Source organism: Notolepis coatsorum (assembly GCF_963971535.1).
Source record: "Notolepis coatsorum genome assembly, chromosome: 6".
Taxonomy (NCBI): Eukaryota; Metazoa; Chordata; class Actinopteri; order Aulopiformes; family Paralepididae; genus Notolepis; species Notolepis coatsorum.
Genome location: NC_140170.1, coordinates 89,926,082 through 89,945,897, shown reverse-complemented (window position 1 = coordinate 89,945,897; position 19,816 = coordinate 89,926,082). Strand labels below are relative to the sequence as shown.

Here is a 19,816-nt window from a genome sequence, read left to right as displayed (position 1 = left end):
CTGAATGTATGATGAGCGCGTCTCATTTAACATTCACACAGGGGCCCGTGGGCGTGGGCTGTGCCTTCATATGTCCAGTCGTTATCGGATGAACGATCCCCCTCAGGGCCCGAGAGAGAGAACGTCCTCTGTGTGGCGGACATTACCGACAGCGCACATGCCACGCGTTACTGTACTGCCAACACGTAGAGGGAGGGAATTGAAAGGTGTCAGGGGCAAAGCGAGGAGCGCATACCTCCATTCTATACAAGTGAGATGTCCATCATGTAGAGGGAAGACAAGTGAGTCCACACAGTGTCCGAAATGAAAGTGAAACTCACAATGGAGCGCGGCTCCACAGCAAGCCTCGATTCAAAATGTAAGCAGAAATAGTTGTTTATTTGCGGATAATGGAGCATTCACTCAAGTTTCAAGTTTCTTTATTAGTTGTCATACAGAAGTACAGAATACTTTTATACAAAATGCTTCTTTCTGTTACGCTCCAGAGACTGTGCTAGACAAAGGGATAAGTATAAAATAGAAGTCACGTACGTAGACGTAGAAGTGTTCAGTATGTACATGTACAATGTTCAATGCAGAGTAGAAGTAACTGAGTTACCATACAATATACTATACAATATACTAATTACAATATACTATATAGTGCAAAGCAGAAATGGGATGAGGTACAATTTAGGTACAATTTACAGTAAGGTGTACTGAGGTATGGGTTGTAGTGCAAATTCTTTGCCAATAAATATAAAGTGTGTTTAGGTGTTCTAAAGTGTGGAGAGTGGGTGCTGCAGTGTGTTGTTTGTTTAAAGTGAGTGTGTGTGTGTGGATGTGTGTGCTGTGAGTGCTTTTGATGGTTGTTGCATAGTGTTATTGTTCGTTGAGCAACCTGATGGCCTGGGGATAGAAGCTTCTTCTGAGTCTTTCTGTGCTTGCCATGAGACTCCTGTATCACTTGCCTGACCGCAGCAGTTCAAAGAGGCAGATGTTTGGGTGGCTGGAGACTTTGATAATTCTCTTAGCCTTACCCATGCACCGCTTGTTGTAAATGTTCTGGAGAGTGGGAAGCCCCCCTCCAATTGTGTGTTTGGCTGAACAGGCCACTCTCTGTAGTCTGCTGCGGTCTTGTGCGGTGCTATTCCCAAACCAGGAGGTGATATTGCCAGTCAGGATGCTCTCTATTGTGCATGAGTAGAAGTTCTTAAGGATCTTCTGACTGACTTGGAACTTCCTTAGGCGCCTGAGGAAGTAGAGGCGTTGCCGTGCCTTCTTCACAACACTGTCAATGTGTGTGGTCCATGTCAAGTCCTCGGATATGTGGACTCCGAGGTACTTGAAACTGTTCACTCTCTCAACTGGTGCCCCGTCGATGCTGAGGGGGCTGTAGTCCCTGACCCCCGACCTCCTGAAGTCCACAATCATCTCTTTTGTTTTGCTGACGTTCAGGGAGAGGCAGTTCTCCTGACACCACTGCGACAGATTCTCTACCTCTTCCAGGTAGGCCCTCTCGTCGTTGGCAGAGGTCAGGCCCACCACTACTGTGTCATCAGCAAATTTGATGATTGTGTTGTTGTTCCGCTGTGCCACACAGTCATGTGTGTACAGGGAGTAGATGAGGGGACTCAGAACACAGCCCTGGGGGGCCCCTATGTTGAGCGTGATGGATGAGGAGGTGCAGTTGCCTGCTCTTACCACTCCATTATATTTATTTATTTCTATATGATTGGATAGGGCATTCTTTTTTTTTCTTTGCCACTTTGCCACTTTTTGCCTAAATGCTTACGAAAACTAATCTAAACAATGGAGATTCAATAATTCACTGTTAAAAGATGATACTTTTATCTCCCTTATTGAAAAGAAAATAGAAGAATCTATAACTATACATGTATATGTAATTTATAACTTTAAACTATAAATGTAAAGACTATTCAAGGTCTGTATAGACCTTTTAAGGCCACCTACTGAGGTTGGATAATCATGCATGCAAGAACATTTATTTACTAATGGAACTAAAAACAACGGAGATGCAACATATGCATCCTAAAAGCTACTTCAGAAAGCTCTACTCATAGTAAGTGTGTTCATATTTATCGCAGCCCCTGAGCCCTGAGTGCTACTCGTGAAAAGCCATAAATAATGGGTATCTCAGTGGACGGAGTTTAAGTACGTTTAAAGTTTAAAACTCATTTATATGCTGATGATAGTTTATTGACATTATCTGATCCGCTTCCCTCTATACCCAAGGTGTTAGAGATAATTCAATAATTTAGCTTATTTTCAGGATATAAAATAGATTGGAATAAAAGCGGAAGCCAAAATACATAAAATTATGAGTTACTTGTTCTGTTCATTTGGGCTCTGCCCCTTTTGTCTGGAAACCTGAAAGAATGAGATACTTAGGCATAAATATTAGAACACCAATGAATACGATTTTCGAATCCAATGGTCCAGGTTTAGTGATAACCATTAGAGGTGGTTTGAGAAGATGGATAACTTGACCTTTATCTTTGTGGGTAAAAGTAGATATATTAAAGTGGCACATCACCAAAAAAACAATGCAGATTCAATTAGCATATAATCTGTCACACAACCAAAAACTCTAAACAGTTTGGCACACATTTGTTATTGAGAGTAAATTAGTTTGAATTTGGCAGCCAGTGATGTCATCTGGGACATTTTAATCATTGTGCTGTGTTAATTACAGCTCCATGCAATGCGATGACAATATAACAATACCTCGTCTATATAGGGACTGCTACCTTCTCATTTCATGGAGCTGTAATTAACGGCCATAGTCAAACTCATTTACTCTCAATAACTGTCAAGGAGTAAAGGGTGTGCCTGACTGGGTTATGGAGGTATAATTTCGAAAATTAAATGGTGGATTGGTTGGAGGGACATAATCACATTGTCTCAAACCTATTTCAAGGTTGAATAATCCGTTCCTGCAGTTCTCCATCAGTGTGGTTAACATGATATACAGGAGGATAGGCACCATAGGGACTTCTCTGCCTTTATGTCCACTATGGAAAAAATCTGTTCTTTTCAGCAGGCAGTCACCCGTTGATAAATATACCTACTGTACAGTATGCAAGGCCATAACATACAGTACATCAGGCACAGTCACGTTGTGAAGGATAATGCCATAATCCCATTTTCAGGAATGACAACAGAATTACATTTGAATTCATCTTCTTTTCTCTTCTTATTTGCAGTTAAAAACTGTTATCGGGAAAATAACCTCAAAGGGTACCTATATAGGTTGCCATGAACATCTGGATAACACACACATACGTGCACACACATGCACATGCACACACACGCACGCACGCACGCTCACACACACTTGACATCCATGTCCAATTTCAACCTCAACGGGGGAAACCTCTGGCTGCTATAGAGGGAAATATTTGTCGACTAAAGTGGTTCCCAAAGTCGGGGTCGCAACCCAAAGGTGGGCCGCGAGCAGCCACGGGAGGGCCGCGAGATGGTTTAAAAAAGAAAAAGAAAAAAAAATCTTAGAAGCAGGCCAGGACAGTGTTTCTAGTTGTATTCTAAAATTATATTCTATTGTATTCTAAAATGTGACTATATGGTTTTATATTAACTTAATAAATAAACAAAAACGAAAAATCTACTTATTTCAACGAACATTTCAAACTAAATAACAGATTATGCACATAAAACGCTGAAAACAACCGAAGCAACAATAGTATTTTAATGAGGCTATTATTATTATCATTATTATTTTGCAACAAGTTAGCCCTCTCATAAATAGCACATATAAATGAATAACTAACTTGAACTAACTTAATAGGATTGAAGTGATATTTGGCTTAAAAAATCGGTCGCCTGGCAAAAAAAAAGAAAAACAAAGCCTGACGATGTGCATTGGGCCGCGGCTCTCTGACGCCTTATTTTCTGGGTCCCGGCCTGAAAAGTTTGGGAAACCCTGAACCGACAACTACCGCTATAGAGCTGCTGGTTTGGTTTCAGAGCTGCTGGTTTGGTTTGGTTTGGTTTCATATAATATATGAAACCAAACCTATTATAAACATATTACATATTACATATATTATGAGAACGTTCAGACACAGAAAGGATAGGAGCAAGACCTGGGTATGTCACTCACCCCACGTGAGTGATGTCACTCACCCCACTTGAGTGGGGAAGAACTTGGAGGCACTCTGTATCTGTAATGTATCACTACTGTCCAAATGTGCTTATGCAGGCATGGCTGTGGGGAGCCTTGTCCACTCTCTGTGGCTCTGTCCAGCGCTTTTCAATGACCCAAAGTCGCTGACAATAGGCACAAAACAAAGAAACATAGAACCACAGGGAAACGGAGAACAATATGAATACACAAGAACATATATATATATATATATATATATATATATATATATATATATATATATATATATATATATATATATATATATATATATATATATATATATATATATATATATATATATATATGGTAGATATGAATATATAAATATGGTATATGCAGTATTATTGTACATATATCATACAGAGTTATATGGGTATACTATAGTTTGAGGTAGATAGTTATGATTACATTATAATGCAGTTGTAGAGAGTGATGGCAGTAGGCAGGTATAAATGGAGTTTAGGCAACAGAGTTCAGAGTTTGTACAGTATGGGTAACAGAGCTGGAGACAATGACGCCACGAGGAAGTGATGACAGACCCACACTTAAATACAGACACTAATTACAACGAGCAACACCTGGCAGGGCCAAAACACAGAAGCAATAACACCAAACTAGCAATAAAAAAAGCAATAACACACACAACAACCAGACAGGGAGACGACATCAAACAAAGACAGGGATGGCCCAAGATAATAAGTAATTAGAGATTAACTCTATTATCTTGAACCATACCAAGATGGCCGCCTGCACCATCTGGCTCCTCTGGCCACTACAGGGAGGTAGGGAACCAGGTAGGCGACCATTGTCAGGAGGTAAGGAATGTCCAATGTCATAATCATAACCTTGCTGGGCCTGGGGACGTTACACACACAGTGACAGTGAGGCATACAGTTTATTAATTGAATGAATGAAGTTTATTTTCTGTCTTTGTTTACAACAAATCAAAAACACACTTGTGATCCTTTACAATTCTTAAAAACAAAATATATAAAAAAAAAAAGAAAAAAAACGTGGATACATTTTTAATTTTTTTTACTTTTTTTTTAGAAAGAAATGTGACAATGGGTATCGGATCGGTATCGGCCGATACCCAAACCCAGGTATCGGTATCGGGACTGAAAAAGTCGGATAGGTGCATCCCTATGGTGAGCTCCTTGGTTTTCCTGGTGTTGAGGGCCAGGTTGTGTCTGCACCACGTGCAGGATCTGCTCCCTGTAGGCTGACTTGTCGTTTTTCTTTTCACGAGGCCCACCACCATCATGTCGGCTTGGTGTTGGTGCCATGTATAGGAGTGCAGTCATGGGTACAGAGGGAGTAGAGGAGAGGGCTCAGCACACAGGAGGTGAGGAGGCGAGATTGTCTATCGTCCTAACAAACTGGGATCTGTTGGTTAGGAAGTCAAGTATCCAGCTGCAGACGGAGTTCATGTTAACATTGAGGTCCTTGGTTTCCACAAGGTCACCGATTTGGAGATGAGTTTGGAGCGGATGATGGGGATGAATGCTGAGCTGAAGTCGATGAACAGCACTCTCACATGGGTGTTGCTCTCATCCAGGTGGGAGAGGGCGGAATGTAGCGCTGAGGAGATGGCGTCCTCCGCACTCCTGTTCTCACGGTAGACGAATTGGTATTTATTCAGTGAAGGTGATAGGCCAGATTTGAGGTGAGCCAGGACCAGCCTCTCGAATGATGGGGGTGAGTGCAACAGGGTGGAAGTCATTGAGGCTCACTGCAGAGGAGTGTTTCGGCACTGGCATGATGGAGGTAGCTTTGAAGCATACTGGAGCAACTACCTGTGTTAGTGACAGGTTGAAGATGTGTTGAATTAGTTAAATTAATTTAGCACTGTAATCCTCCCACTGTTCTGTATTGTCAGTACAATAGCTACAGTATGTCCGTTTCTTGTGTGATTGTCTGTCATGGAAAGATTGAAATCTATAAATAAAATCTAAAGGCAAAGAAAGGTTATTATTTTTTGTATTCGATTTAGTTTTCTGTATTAGATTTATAGAAAATCCACTGTCTGGCTTGATTGAATTGAAAGGGAATTGAACCCAAACCCTGGTCGATACAAACGTGTCTTTTTGCATATCCCTCCTAGATACACAGACACACAGTCCTCATATCCGTCCTAGTTACACACACACACACACACACACACACACACACACAAACACACACGCACACGCACACACACACGCACACGCACACACACACACACACATACACACACACACACACACACACACACACACACAGTCCTTATATCCATCCCAGATACACATACTATATACACACAGTCCTGATATGCCTCCTAGTTACACACACACACACACACACACACAGTCCCCAGATCCCTCCCAGATCCACAGACACACAGTCCTCAGATCCCTCCCAGATCCACACACACACAGTCCCCATATCCCTCCTAGTTACACACACACACACAGTCCTCATATCTGTCCTAGTTACACACACACACACACACACATTCCCCATATCCCTCCCAGATACATGTACACACAGTCCCCTACACATTATGTCACTGTCCTCAGACAGTCCCCCCAAAAAAGATTTTTTTTTTTTTTATTTTTTTTTTTGTAATTTTTTTTTATTTTTTTTATGGCTTTTGCCTCTTCATAGTTCTCTAACGTTAGTCTTTCTTTCCTCAACGCTCAATTCTATAAACGCTTGACCGATATCCATCAATGCACAGCGCTCTAGCATGTTCTGACTGTGAACACCTAAAGCTGAGGCTCAGACCGACCAACCGTTTTAGATTTTTGGCTCATTTTCCCTTATGTTAGAATTCTTTTTATGTAAAAATAATGGTTGCAGATATAGAGGCGGGCGCCAAAACTGCACAGAGAAAAAAAAATTTAAAATTAACTGCAATACACCCTCCTGCCGGTGCTGCCAAAATGAGTACACACCCTTTTGGAATGAAAGCCCTGTATCCTGTATTAGATCTGTCGGCTGCCTGCATGGTGGCTTTCCTCTGTTCGCACTGCTTGACTCTCCCCATAGACACTTCTCACAGACAGCAAAGTAGGAACACATTTTAATGAGTAATAATGTATGTCCATGTAGCCTATTGTGAAAATGGGACATAATGCAAATGCATTCAGGTATTCAGAGACCTTTCAGTCTCATACGGCATACGTGAAGAATTGACAAACAGGTCAATACATAATACATAGCAGCACAATATATAGGCACATTTATTAGCACAATAACACAAAGCCTGCTTCTGGGATATAAAAAGCATTGCCTCTTCCTTCCACGCTGTGCAGCTGCCAATCATAGGAGTTATACAAACACATGGGCACACGCACACACACACACACACACACACAACACACACACACACACACACAGACACACACACACACACACACACACACACACACACACACAGTCCTTATATCCATCCCAGATACACATACTATATACACACAGTCCTGATATGCCTCCTAGTTACACACACACACACACACACACACACACACACACACACACACACACACACACACACACAGTCCCCAGATCCCTCCCAGATACACAGACACACAGTCCCCATATCCCTCCTAGTTACACACTCACTCACACACACACACACACACACACACACACACACACACACACACACACACACACACACACACACGCAGTCCTCATATCTGTCCTAGTTACACACATACACACACACACACACATTCCCCATATCCCTCCCAGATACATGTACACACAGTCCCCTACACATTATGTCACTGTCCTCAGAGGTGAGAGTGCAGGGTTGCCCGCACTTCAGCGCCCCTGAAGCAGTCTTGGGGTTTGGTGCCTTGCTCAAGGGCACTTTGGAAAAGATGGCAGGCACTGTAGATGTAATACCCACCACCCTGCAGTTGATAGCAGCTTACAACTGCAATACACCCTCTTGCCGGTGCTGCCAAAATGAGTACACACCCTTTTGGAATGAAAGCCCTGTATCCTGTATTAGATCTGTCGGCTGCCTGCATGGTGGCTTTCCTCTGTTCGCACTGCTTGACTCTCCCCATAGACACTTCTCACAGACAGCAAAGTAGGAACACATTTTAATGAGTAATCATTTATGTCCATGTGGCCTATTGTGAAAATGGGACATAATGCAAATGCATTCAGGTATTCAGAGACCTTTCAGTCTCATACGGCATACGTGAAGAATTGACAAGCAGGTCAATACATAATACATAGCAGCACAATATATAGGCACATTTATTAGCACAATAACACAAAGCCTGCTTCTGGGATGTAAAAAGCATTGCCTCTTCCTTCCACGCTGTGCAGCTGCCAATCATAGGAGTTATACAAACACATGGGCACACGCACACACATACACACACACACACACACACACACACACACACACACACACACACACACACACACACACAACACACAACACACACACACACACACACACACAACACACACACACACACACACAACACACACACACACACACACACACACACAACACACACACACACACACACAACACACACACACACACACACACACACACACACAGACACACAACACACACACACACACACACACACACACACACACACACACACACACACACACACACACACACACAGAGTATGCTCCAGAACCCAGAGGAGGGGCTGGCTGCCAGGACCATCTTGGATGGCATCCACCTCTCTTCCTCTGGAATGGGAACACTGTGTGTGATGATGGTCAACCAGGCGTGAAGCTCCCCTCTTACCAAGCAGCCCCGGGGGAGACGCGCGACATGCCGGCGGCAGGATGCTCGGGTGACGGTGCACTTAAGCCGGCATCGCCTGCGTGAAGCGCTGTTCCACCATTCACCAAGGAGTGCAGGGGCAGCCGGAGGTTAAGGAGCCCATTAGAGCTATTGTTACACTCTTCTGTGCCACCAGAGTGGGTTGGTGGAGACGTTGGGAACATAAGAGATGCATTATTTGCATTTGTTTAGTAGAATTCTGTTAGGAACTGGTAACACAGGTATAGGCTCAAATGCAAAACACGAGAGACAGGTGAACATTCAACCTCGTAGGGCATTTAATAATACATTGCAAAAAGTGAATAAACACCAGTGTGGTGTGTGTGTGTGCGTCTTGAGCCTGGCGGGTGTGTGATGGAGGCAGAGAGGATTGTGGAACCGTAACAAATTCTTTACATCTTTATATCAAAACTGCATTATCTTGTGGCGGTTATTATGGTCAAACGTTGTGCCCTCTCGCCTGGTGGGTCACCAGAATAATATGCAGTGCAGGCTCTTGTTCTGGCTGTGGGCTTGTATTTAGAATTGAGGCGCTGGCACAGTGGCTACTGTATTAATGAACAGGGTCAGTGGGATTTCCAGTAATAGTGCAGCCAGTGACTAAGTTAAATCTCTTAGAAACGATGCAAATCGTGGGCCAGGAGGAGGGAGAGGGAAAGTGTGTGTGATGGGTTAGAAAAGGAAGACAAATGACCAGCAAATGCAATGATTTCATTCAGTAAACAGCAGAGAGGAGAGAGAGGAGGGAAGAGAGGAGGGCAAGAGACACAGAGAGGGGGGTGTCAGAGAAGGAGGGACGGGGGAAGAGCTCAGAGTTTAGAATTATAGAATTTTAGAAGCTATTACTGAGTTTTTTTTTCTTTTTTAATCCCACGTTTTTAAGAGTTTTTTCTAATCTCGTTTTTTTCGTAAAACGCATGTTATCTCAGCATTTGATGAAATAATCCAGTGAGCTCTGTTGCTACGGATAACGCACTAAATCATTTTGAATAACTTGGCTACCCGTGGACAACAAGGCTCACTGAGTGCTCTGCGCGTCTGACCAAATACTCCCCCAGACTCCCTCCCGACTGCATGCTGCTCCGCGCCGGAGGACCAGGAGAGAGAGAGAGCCGCGCGTCACTGAGATGTGTGCGCCTCCCCCGCTCTCTCTCAACAAGTAACAGGCGGACAACAGCCTCTGGATACGCGCGGGTTTCAGGCTATACTTCACTGTGATTAAAGCCGGACCGATGTCAAAGGCGCGCACATCATCCATCCAAAATGTGCCAGTGCGATTCCTCCGGATCATCCAAACCGAAACCCGGCTCCCTTGCCGAGGCCGGGAAGCTCTTCTTGAAGCACACCACCTTGCACGGCTTGAGGCACGTCTTTCTCAGCGGCTCATACCCTCGGAGAGTTGCGTGGCTGCTGGCTTTATTAGCAGCCGTGGCTCTCCTCTTCACATGGTCCTCGAACCGGGTGCGGTACCTGCTCTCCTCGCCTGTGCACACCAAGGCGCACATGGTCTACGCTAAACGGCTCGTCTTTCCCGCTGTGACTATCTGTAATCAAAATCTGTTACTGCCACGGCGCATGAAGAAGACGGACATCTTCAGCGCGGGGAGGTGGCTGGGACTTTTGGGGAGGAACTGGCAGGTGTCTCCCGCTGCAAGAGAGGCGCTCACACCTCAGAGAGACGGCGGCGGAACCCCGAGCAACGAGGCTCCTTGGTCTACCCTTTCTCGGATTCTGGACTTCAACCACTTTCTCCCACCTGCTCGAGAGTCGCAGCCGTCCATGAGGCAGTTGCTGGACCGCCTGGGACACCAGCTGGAGGAGATGCTGTTGTATTGTCGATACCAGGGAGAGCTCTGCGGGCCCCGCAACTTCAGCACCGTGAGTGTGGACAGGGCCAAACTTAAAACTTAAACTAATTTGTCAATATCCAAAATGTGTTTCGTTTGCAACAGGTTGATGCAGCGATTTACAATTGAATTACGCACTGTGTGAAAGAGGACAAACAAATTTATATCCTATATTAAAAAAAACGAATAAAATTAAAGAATAGGCTACTACGACTCAATACTATAGGCTAATTAGCATTTTCAAAGATGTATCTGTGTCGAGATGCTTTCAAATGTCCGCTTAAATTATTTATAACCAATACCACCAGGGGTCGTTTGTTTGTTGTGATACAACATGGTCATGCTGTTTAATTAGCCCACTGGACGTCACTTTGATTATTAGTGCAGGGTCACAAATAGCTAAACTCTATTAAAATAGAGTTAGGCATCAATAACTCATTAATTGACACACTGTCCTCTCCTTCAAATGTGATGTATCCGAGGCTATTTGTTGATTCTGAATCCACTTTTAATCTGTCTCTCTATCTCACTCTCTCTCCGTGTGTGTGTGTGTCTCTCCGTCTGTCTCTGTGTGTGTGTGTGTCTCTCTCTCCGTCTGCCTCTGTGTGTGTGTGTGTGTGTGTGTGTCTGTGTGTGTGTGTCTGTCTGTGTGTGTCTCTGTCTCTGTGTGTGTGTGTGTGTGTGTGTGTGTGTGTGTGTGTGTGTGTGTGTGTGTGTGTGTGTGTGTGTGTGTGTCTCTGTCACACACTATTTCTCTCTAGCCTTTCTGTCTCTCTCACACTTTCCTTTTTGGTCTCGCTGTCTCCCATCGATCCCCCCTTTCTCGTGCTTGCCCTTTCTTCAGTCCCTGTCACCCCTTCTCTCTCTCACTTTCTCTCTCCCTCTCTTTCTCCATTCCACCTCTCTCTTTCTCTCTATCTTCCTCTCTAATTCACACACACACGCACGCACACACACACACACACACACACACACACACACACACACACACACACACACACACACACACACACACACACACACACACACACACACACACACGCACGCACGCACACACACAATGTGTGTCTTGACTTGAAGCCCAAAGCACAATCAGTGGACTAATTCCCCTTTATATTTATTGCAAATTGTATGTCTGGTCTCCTCTCTCTCTCCATGGCCTTGGTGGATCCCTCATCAATGTGTGCATAACACAACACACCCTGGAGCAGTCTGCTGCTAATGATGAGACTCTTGATTCACTCAGCCCATGGTTTGCAGCACCTGCAGACACCCTGATTGAGAGCAGCTATAGCATCAACCTCATTGGCAAAACGATCCATCATTATAGAACATCTATATCTCTATCTCTCTCTCTCTCTCTCTCTCTCTATATCTCTCTCCCACCTCATTGTCCAATGTTTCCACTTACAGTATCACGGCAGGCTACACGGAGCGGGTCAAGGCTGTCCAAAAAGAGCTGAAAAAGGAGGTCAAAGTAGCCAGCTATAGGAACAGACTGGATGGGAGGGTCCAGGCCAATAACACCAGAGAGATGTCAGGAGCAGTGATGCGTTCTTCATGGGACGGGGTTGCACGCAGTGCAGCCAAAGTTTTGTGAGCAGAAGTGCGTGCACGCACACACACGGATGTGCACGGCACGCGCGTGCACACAGGAATGCGCTGCACTCGCCAACTCGCTATAAGTACCCACCTGGGCTACTTTGCATAACAATAGCGCCGGTCGTCAGGTGTGTTAAAGACGTTCTCAGATACATTCACACAGAACTTGTGAATGAAATGTGTTACATTCCATTCGTAGAGGCAATTAGCCATTGTCTTTAGTCTGTGCTTAAGCGAGGGAACATTTATGCGTGGGAGTGCACGTGGCGTCATTAGCGTGCGTGCAACCAGTGTTGAAATGACGAACGCAACACTGGTCAGGAGGATCACAGGGTTTAAGCAGCACTTTTTTCAATAGGTTTGACTAGAGGAGCCTCTCCACACCCATCAACACCGGCGCCCCTCCCCATCCCCGACAGCAGCATGCCCCCCTCCCCCACCCACGACCATCACTAACAGCCAGGTGCAGAGGCAGCTCTCCAAGATCAGTGTAAACAAGGCCAGAGGACCAGACAAGACCAACCGCAGGGTTCTCAAAGCATGCGCCGGGCAGCTGGCTGCACCGTTTCAGCACCTCTTCGACCTCTCTTTGAGGGTGCCCCAGCTCTGGATGACCTCCTGCATTGTCCCATTTTCCCCAAGTAGGGACGCCCAAGCACTCTCAATGATTACAGGCCATCGCTCTGACGTCACACGTCATGAAGACCTCCGAGAGGCTGGTCCTGCAACACCTCAAGCTCCTGGTGCGTGACTCCCTAGACCCCCCGCAGTTTGCATACCAGGCAAACATCGGGGTGGAAGATGCCATCATCTACATGCTCCACAGAGCCTGCATGCACCTGGAGAGGCTCAGGTGGGAATCATGTTCTTTGACTTCTCCAGCGCCTTCAACACCATCCAGCCTTTGCAGCTATAGGGGAGAAGCTCACGGTGATGCTGCTGGAACACGGCGTGGTGGCCTGGATCACCTCACCAACAGACCTCAGTGTGTCAGACTGCAGGGCAGTTCGTCAGATGTACTGGTGAGCAACACGACAAGGAGCACATTCAGCCATAGACTCATACAGTATAGCATGCCAGTTAGGGTACAGACCATCACCTGCACCTTGTGTATATACTGTCTATTTTTCTAAAATCTTTATATTCAGAGTTAATTATATTGTTTACACTGTTTTTCTTCTAATATTTTAATTTTCAGATTTAATCTTTCTTCTATTACCCTGCCAATTCCTGTGCCTCCCCTCCCCCGTACTGTTATGACGCCAGCATTTCCCCAAAGGCGATCAATAAAGGAATATCTCATCTTATCTTATCTTAGTTGTAGTGATAGTGTAGAGCCCAGTACCAGGCTCTGCACCATGGGGGACCGAGCCTTCTGCTCAGCTGCACCACGCCTGTGGAACAGCCTCCCCATCCAGCCCAGGGCACCACAGAGCCCCTGGACTCTTTCAAAGCAGGCCTGAAAACATTTATATATATTTGGATTTTTTTTCTTGTGTTGTTGTTTTAACTTTTCTGTTTATACTATGTTTTTAACCCTGTATCACTTTGGGATCTTAGAAAAGTAATACAATTTATTATTATTATTATTATTAGTAGTAGTGGATATTTATTTTTTGACTAAATATGTTAGGGTGGCGTCTGGTTTGGAACCCAAGAGCAGAACACAAGGCACAGAAGAATGAGACGGTTCAGGATATTTAATCAGGTACCAGGCTTTACACGGTTGAATTACTGAAATGTACAAAAGAAGGTCACTCTGGTGACCTTCATGGGTGAGGGGTAGACCGGGGGTATGCCATGCTACACACAGAGAGAGCAAGGTATAGGACAAGGCAGGTTCAGAGACAGTGGAAGCATACATGTTTGAGTCCTAGTACCACGGTAGGTGAAGCAACACTCGGACGAGGAGTGGCAGGAACACAGGTCTCATATATCCAGGTCTGATGAGCCTCAGGTGTGTAGGTTGATCTATGGATACAGTGTGTGGAAGAAGGGACAGGAAGCTGCCCATATAAGGGTGTGGAGGCCTGCAGCCAGTCGATTCAGGCCATGTTTAGACGGAAACGCTAGCAGGTGAATCCGGAAAAATATTTTTTCGGATGTGCCTTTTGTTTATACGGCAACAGCGTTTTTGCGGGGAGAATCCGCAAAAAAGTGAGACCACCTTCCTGGGTGGAAATCCTAGAAACGATACACCTCCGTGCTAAGCACTTTGAACTGCAACCTCTGTATGAAAAGTGCTATACAAATAAAGTTATTATTATTATTATTATCATCTGAACAGTCAAACCGCATAAAACTATGACGAAAGGGTTGTCAAGGCTCTCGTCGCATACTGCTTACGTCACAGGCATGCGCCAGACGCCAGTAGCCTAGAAGCGTAAACAAAGCAAACAAGCATGTCTGATTCTCTATCCACGGAGATCACCTGAAGGCTACATTGGCAGTACTTTTAAATACACAAGAATCAGTCCAGCGGCTATCGCAACTATTAGTGACTGGAGCCACTGTCTGTGTGACTCTGCTTTGGTCCAATCACATTCCCCCATCCACAATCTGCGAATCAGAGGCAGAGTAGGGTGGGTCTTCACAGCATGCCTGGTTGTCTCAACGACCTGAGGCAGTGTAGCGTATGGGTTGCGTCCATACCAAAGGTAGCCGCATTTCTGGCAGACGTTTCTGGTCATTTGACATGTGCGCCCAAACTCTAACATTAACCAACTTCGAAAGAGTGCCTAAGCTTAACCGCCGAAAGAACTTGCCGTCACGCTCTAAGACAAACTCTAACCTTACCAACTTTGAAGAGTGCCTAAGCTTAACCAGTGTAGAAACTGACGTCGGCCAATCAGAGAGCGTCTGCCAGAAATGCGGCTACCTTTGGTAAATACGCATATGGGTTGCGTGAATATTTTCCCTAACGGAGTTGCACTTCCGCGTTCGGTTTGCGCTATCTGATTGGCCACTGTCACGTTTCTGGTCATGTGACATCTGCGCCAATCGTGTGACAGCGGGGCTCCGTCGTCTCGAGTCTTTACAGCCTCGTCTGCACGCAGAATTCCATCCCAAAACACTAGTCTAAACGCAACATTAAAAGTGAGACCGCAAGACGACTTTTGCGGTTTCTGTTCAGACTCTCTCCGTCTAAACATGGCCTCAATCTGTATAATTCAGTTTCCCGGTATAGAAGCACCTCTTTAAAGCGAGATCAGGGATTCGCTTATAATGTTTAAATTTGACATGAAGTGCACTACAAATACACTACACTACTAATGGGGTGCAGTTGACATTATTGTCAGGTAATGAATATGCATAGAGGTTCTGAGGCGCTCTATTTTCTGTGCCTTGATTGGATGCTGTGACGTCCAACCATGCGCCTGGCTCACTATAAATAATGTAGCAAACATATGGTTATTTTCATCACATGGTTGCCATGTGCCATGTGTTTATACTGAACATAACCCAAACCCCCACAACATAAAGCGATCATGTCCGGACACGTTCCCCCCTCTATCCACAGTCTTTAGAGCAGCTTCAATCAGTATGTGTTGATTTGTAAATGGTGACCAAGAGCTCCAATTCAAACATCAATGGAATGCTGAGGTTTGAGTTCTGTAGAAATGTGTTGCAGCGTAGATAATTGATGAAGCACTTCTTTGGCTTCAGGGGAGGGAAAAGCTGTGGCAGTGGCGTGAGCCAGACCCATAACTTTAGCCATGCTGGAGAACGGAGGCAGATCGCAGCCCCAAGAATGGATCTTCAGAGAGTGTATTTAAGGATAGGCAGTGTCTTGTATTCGACAGACTTTTGTCCCAATCGGCGCCTCATACCAGACACATGTCACGTATACAATTGACACAGTTATATGATAACTAGGATTATCATCACATATGGCTACAGCAGTGCCATATGTCGAGGTGGATGGAGAGAACACTGAGGCGGGGACTTGTGTTGCAGTTTGCACAACCCCACTCTCCGTTTTCAGGTTTGGTACAGACCCTATTGTCAGGGTCAACAGCAGTGACAGCTCTGGCCGACGAGATCCAATCTCTGTTGGCGAATTGTATTCTGCCCTGGACGACGTTCTGGTCCTTGGCCGGTCAGGGTAGATCGCCAGGTCTCATACCAGGCAGGTGGTGTCTCACCAGCCTGGGTTTTGCTGTAGACTGGAAGTAGAGTTCTCCTCTTCCCAGTCAACGGGTGGAGTACTTGGGCTTTTTCTAAGATCAAGGTCTATATGGGCATCCCTCTCGGAGCGGCGGCGAGTGGTTGGTTCTCGGCGTGCTCAGGAGGTTCCGTCCTAGGACGGTTACGGCGCTGTCCATGATGCGCCTGCTGCTGGGGTCCCTCTTGGCCTCCTCTTCATGAGGAGGATACAGAGGTGGTTTTTTCCAGTATGGAAAACCGGTGTGAGACATGTGGAAGCGGCTGAAGGTTCCCATGTCAGTACTGGGGGACCTCGTCTTCTGGGGAGGGTCTGGTGCCCTCACCTGCGGGGTCCCTGTGGGCAGCAGGCTGTCACACGTCACAGTCTTCACCGACGCCTCCCTCATGTGATGGGGGGGGATGTGTCGGGCCAACGCAGTAGGGGGCAGCTGGCAAGACCATGCTGCCCGGTCTGCGCTAGATTCAATGTGTTGGAATTGAAGGCAGTCCTTCTGGTCCTCAAACGGCTCGACCACGTTGTTGTGGGCAAGCATGTTTTGGTCAGGACGGACAACACGACATCAGCGTCGTATATTGTCAGACAGGGAGGAGTGCGCTCCCCCCGTCTGCACCGGGCGGCGGTCGGGCTCTGGCTATGGGCGTTCTCCATCTGCTCTGCCTGAGGGCTCTCCACATCCCCGGCAGGGAGAATGTGGGTGCAGGTGTGATGTCGCGGGGCAGTCCTCACCCTGACGAGTGGGGACTACGTCCAGACATAGTCGGGCAGGTCTGGGACCGATTCCGTGGCCGTCCGGGATTCTGTACACTTTTCCCCCCTTACACCTGATAGCTCAGCTGTTGGGGCGGGTACGTCGGGAGCGCGGGACTTGGTCCTGATCGCGCCGGGCCGGGGCTCAACTGTGTGGTCTCCGGCCCTGATTCAGCTCTTGGTGGCCCCGCCTTGGCCTGTTCCGTGGTCACCGCGGGCCCTCTCTCAGGCATGCGGAACTCTGTTCTGCCTCCTGTTCTGGGGCAGCCTCTAGGCTTGGCTGCTGACAGTGTGAATCTGGTGGGGATGCGTCTTGACTATTCTGTGGTTAACGCTATCTGGTACGCGCACGCTCCGTCCTCTAACACGGCTTACGCTGGGGAGTGGCGTATGGTCGAGTGTGGGGGCAGAACATTGTTCAGCCACCCTCTCGTGGAACATTCCTGCTTGGCACTCGGCGTCTCAAGCCTGTGGAACGTTCTCTGTCTCAGAGTGGGACCTCCAACTGGTCCTGGGCCGGTTGTCGGAGGCCCCGTTTGAGCCTCTTGAGCAGGCGCCATTGGATCTGCTGTCTTTGAAGACCGCGTTCTTTTTGGCCATCACCTCCGCTAAACGCGTGGGTGAGCTGTGTGCTCTCTCGGTGCGGCCTGAGTGCCTGTCTATTCGGCCGATAGCGGTGCGACTCTGAGGCCTAATCCAGTCTTCGTGCCGAAGAATATCCGGAGCTCTTTTGCTCCAGGTATATTGTGGTTCAGGCGTTCGTCCGCCTCCTCACGCTGGTGAGTTGGAGGCGGGTCTTCACCTGTCGTGTCCTGTCCGTGCACTGGGGGTTTATCTCAGGACTCGGGCTCTCAGGGCTTCCGTTCAACTGTTTGTTTGTTACGGTGGCCCTTGCGCGGGTGAGGCGCTGTCCAAGCAGCACCTGTCACATTGGTTGTGCGGGGGCGTTGCTTTTTGCTGCACGTTGGCTGGACAGGTCCCCCCTCGGGCTGCTGCCCTGTTAGGGGGGGGCTCAGTGAAGGACATCTGTGCTGCGGCCTCCTGGTCCTCCCCGGGTCCCTTCGTTATGTTTTACCTCATGGACATGACTGGGGGTTCTGTCTCCCAGGCGGTTCTGAGGTCTGGGACCTCTCCTGCATCCCGCCATTTGGTGGGCTAGCAGGGGTGTGTGGGTGTGTGCCACGGGGTGCTGTGTCACACGTGGTCCCGCCTGTGCTGTGCGTTTTCAGGGGTCTCTGGTTCCCCCTTTTTTCGCACTTTGGTGGAGTTGACTGCCTCCCCCCCTTCGTTAGGACGGGCGGGTGGACGGGACTCCCCTTCTCCCTGGTTGGGGCTTACGGGCCCTCAGGGGGTACACTTGTCGGGCCACGCGCCTGCTCTGTCCCATATCTCATAATGGCAAAGAGCGAGACGCGATGGCCAGTATGATATATAATGAAAGGTTATCCTATAACCTAGTTATATGAATACTGGCTGAGCGTCTCGCTCTTAGCGCCCTGAGGTCCCTTGGTTGGGTTTTCAGTGTTGGAAACTTTTTCCGAGGAAGGTAGAGTGTGACCATGTCCGCGTCTCATAGCAGGACGCGGGGGCGTGGCCTGGTCACGTGCATGTGAGTGCAATTGTTTGTTCGTGAGCACAGTAGGTGCTAGGAGATAAGAGATAACTCATAATGGCAAAGAGCGAGACGCTCAGCCAGTATTCATATAACTAGGTGATAGGATAACCTTTCGTTCCTCGTGGTCACTCTAAATCTGGCTCGGGCTCCTACTACTTTGTCTATGGGTGCTTTTAGTGTTATATTTGTGATTAATGATTTAGTTTCCTCACAATATGAACCTTTGCCACACAGAGCTCGGCTGATATAACTAGCTGGCGATGTCGCACTTGGTACAGGCACGCACGGTAGACCTGAACTGTTTTAGATAATCGGTGGTGTATGCTAATGTAGTGATTTTGGATACAGGATATGTCTTGTATTTATTGAAAGCTTAAAATGAATAATTACTTTAATTACGTGGGTGGTCCATGGATCAGAGGCATCAATGACGATGTACATTCAATCGTATACTCTCCTGTCCATAGGCGTAGTCACTTCTTGGCCAATCCTATAAACAGCATCTGTGCATTTTCCCCACAAAATCTAGTTTTGAATACATAACCTAAGTGTTTGGCTGATGTGTTTCTCCCCATCCAGCTAAATGTACACGTCGACCCAGAGATAACAGAAATGCACCTGTGCCCTGGTCTTGACAGACTGGACTAAGGAGAGGCCTTACAATATGGTCATAATTCACATTCAATATTCTATATCAATAATGATTGTACCTAATAACATTCAACAATAACTTTTAACTGAGAGCAATGTCCCCAATTAAATAAAGTAAATACAAAGTCGACTAAATATTCTCCTGATAATACTATCTACAATCGTTTCTGATTGGACAGCCCACTGTGTCTGCTTGTACCTGGGG

The 19,816-nt window shown here is 46.6% G+C and overlaps 1 protein-coding gene across 3 annotated transcripts in view; it reads left to right on the top strand.

Moving 5' to 3' along the window:
- The window catches only part of asic1b (acid-sensing (proton-gated) ion channel 1b), a gene marked incomplete at its 5' end in the record, with an annotated part of 514,910 nt that overhangs the window by 375,847 nt on the left and 119,247 nt on the right, over positions 1–19,816 (top strand). Inside the window, one exon of one of the 3 annotated variants that reach the window (XM_084316400.1) lies at positions 10,245–10,859. The exons of the other annotated variants lie outside the window; for them this stretch is intronic. Within the exon in view, the coding sequence (XP_084172526.1) occupies positions 10,245–10,859 (615 nt within the window). Of the gene's footprint in view, positions 1–10,244; positions 10,860–19,816 lie in introns of those variants that run through there. 3 annotated transcript variants of the gene reach the window in all.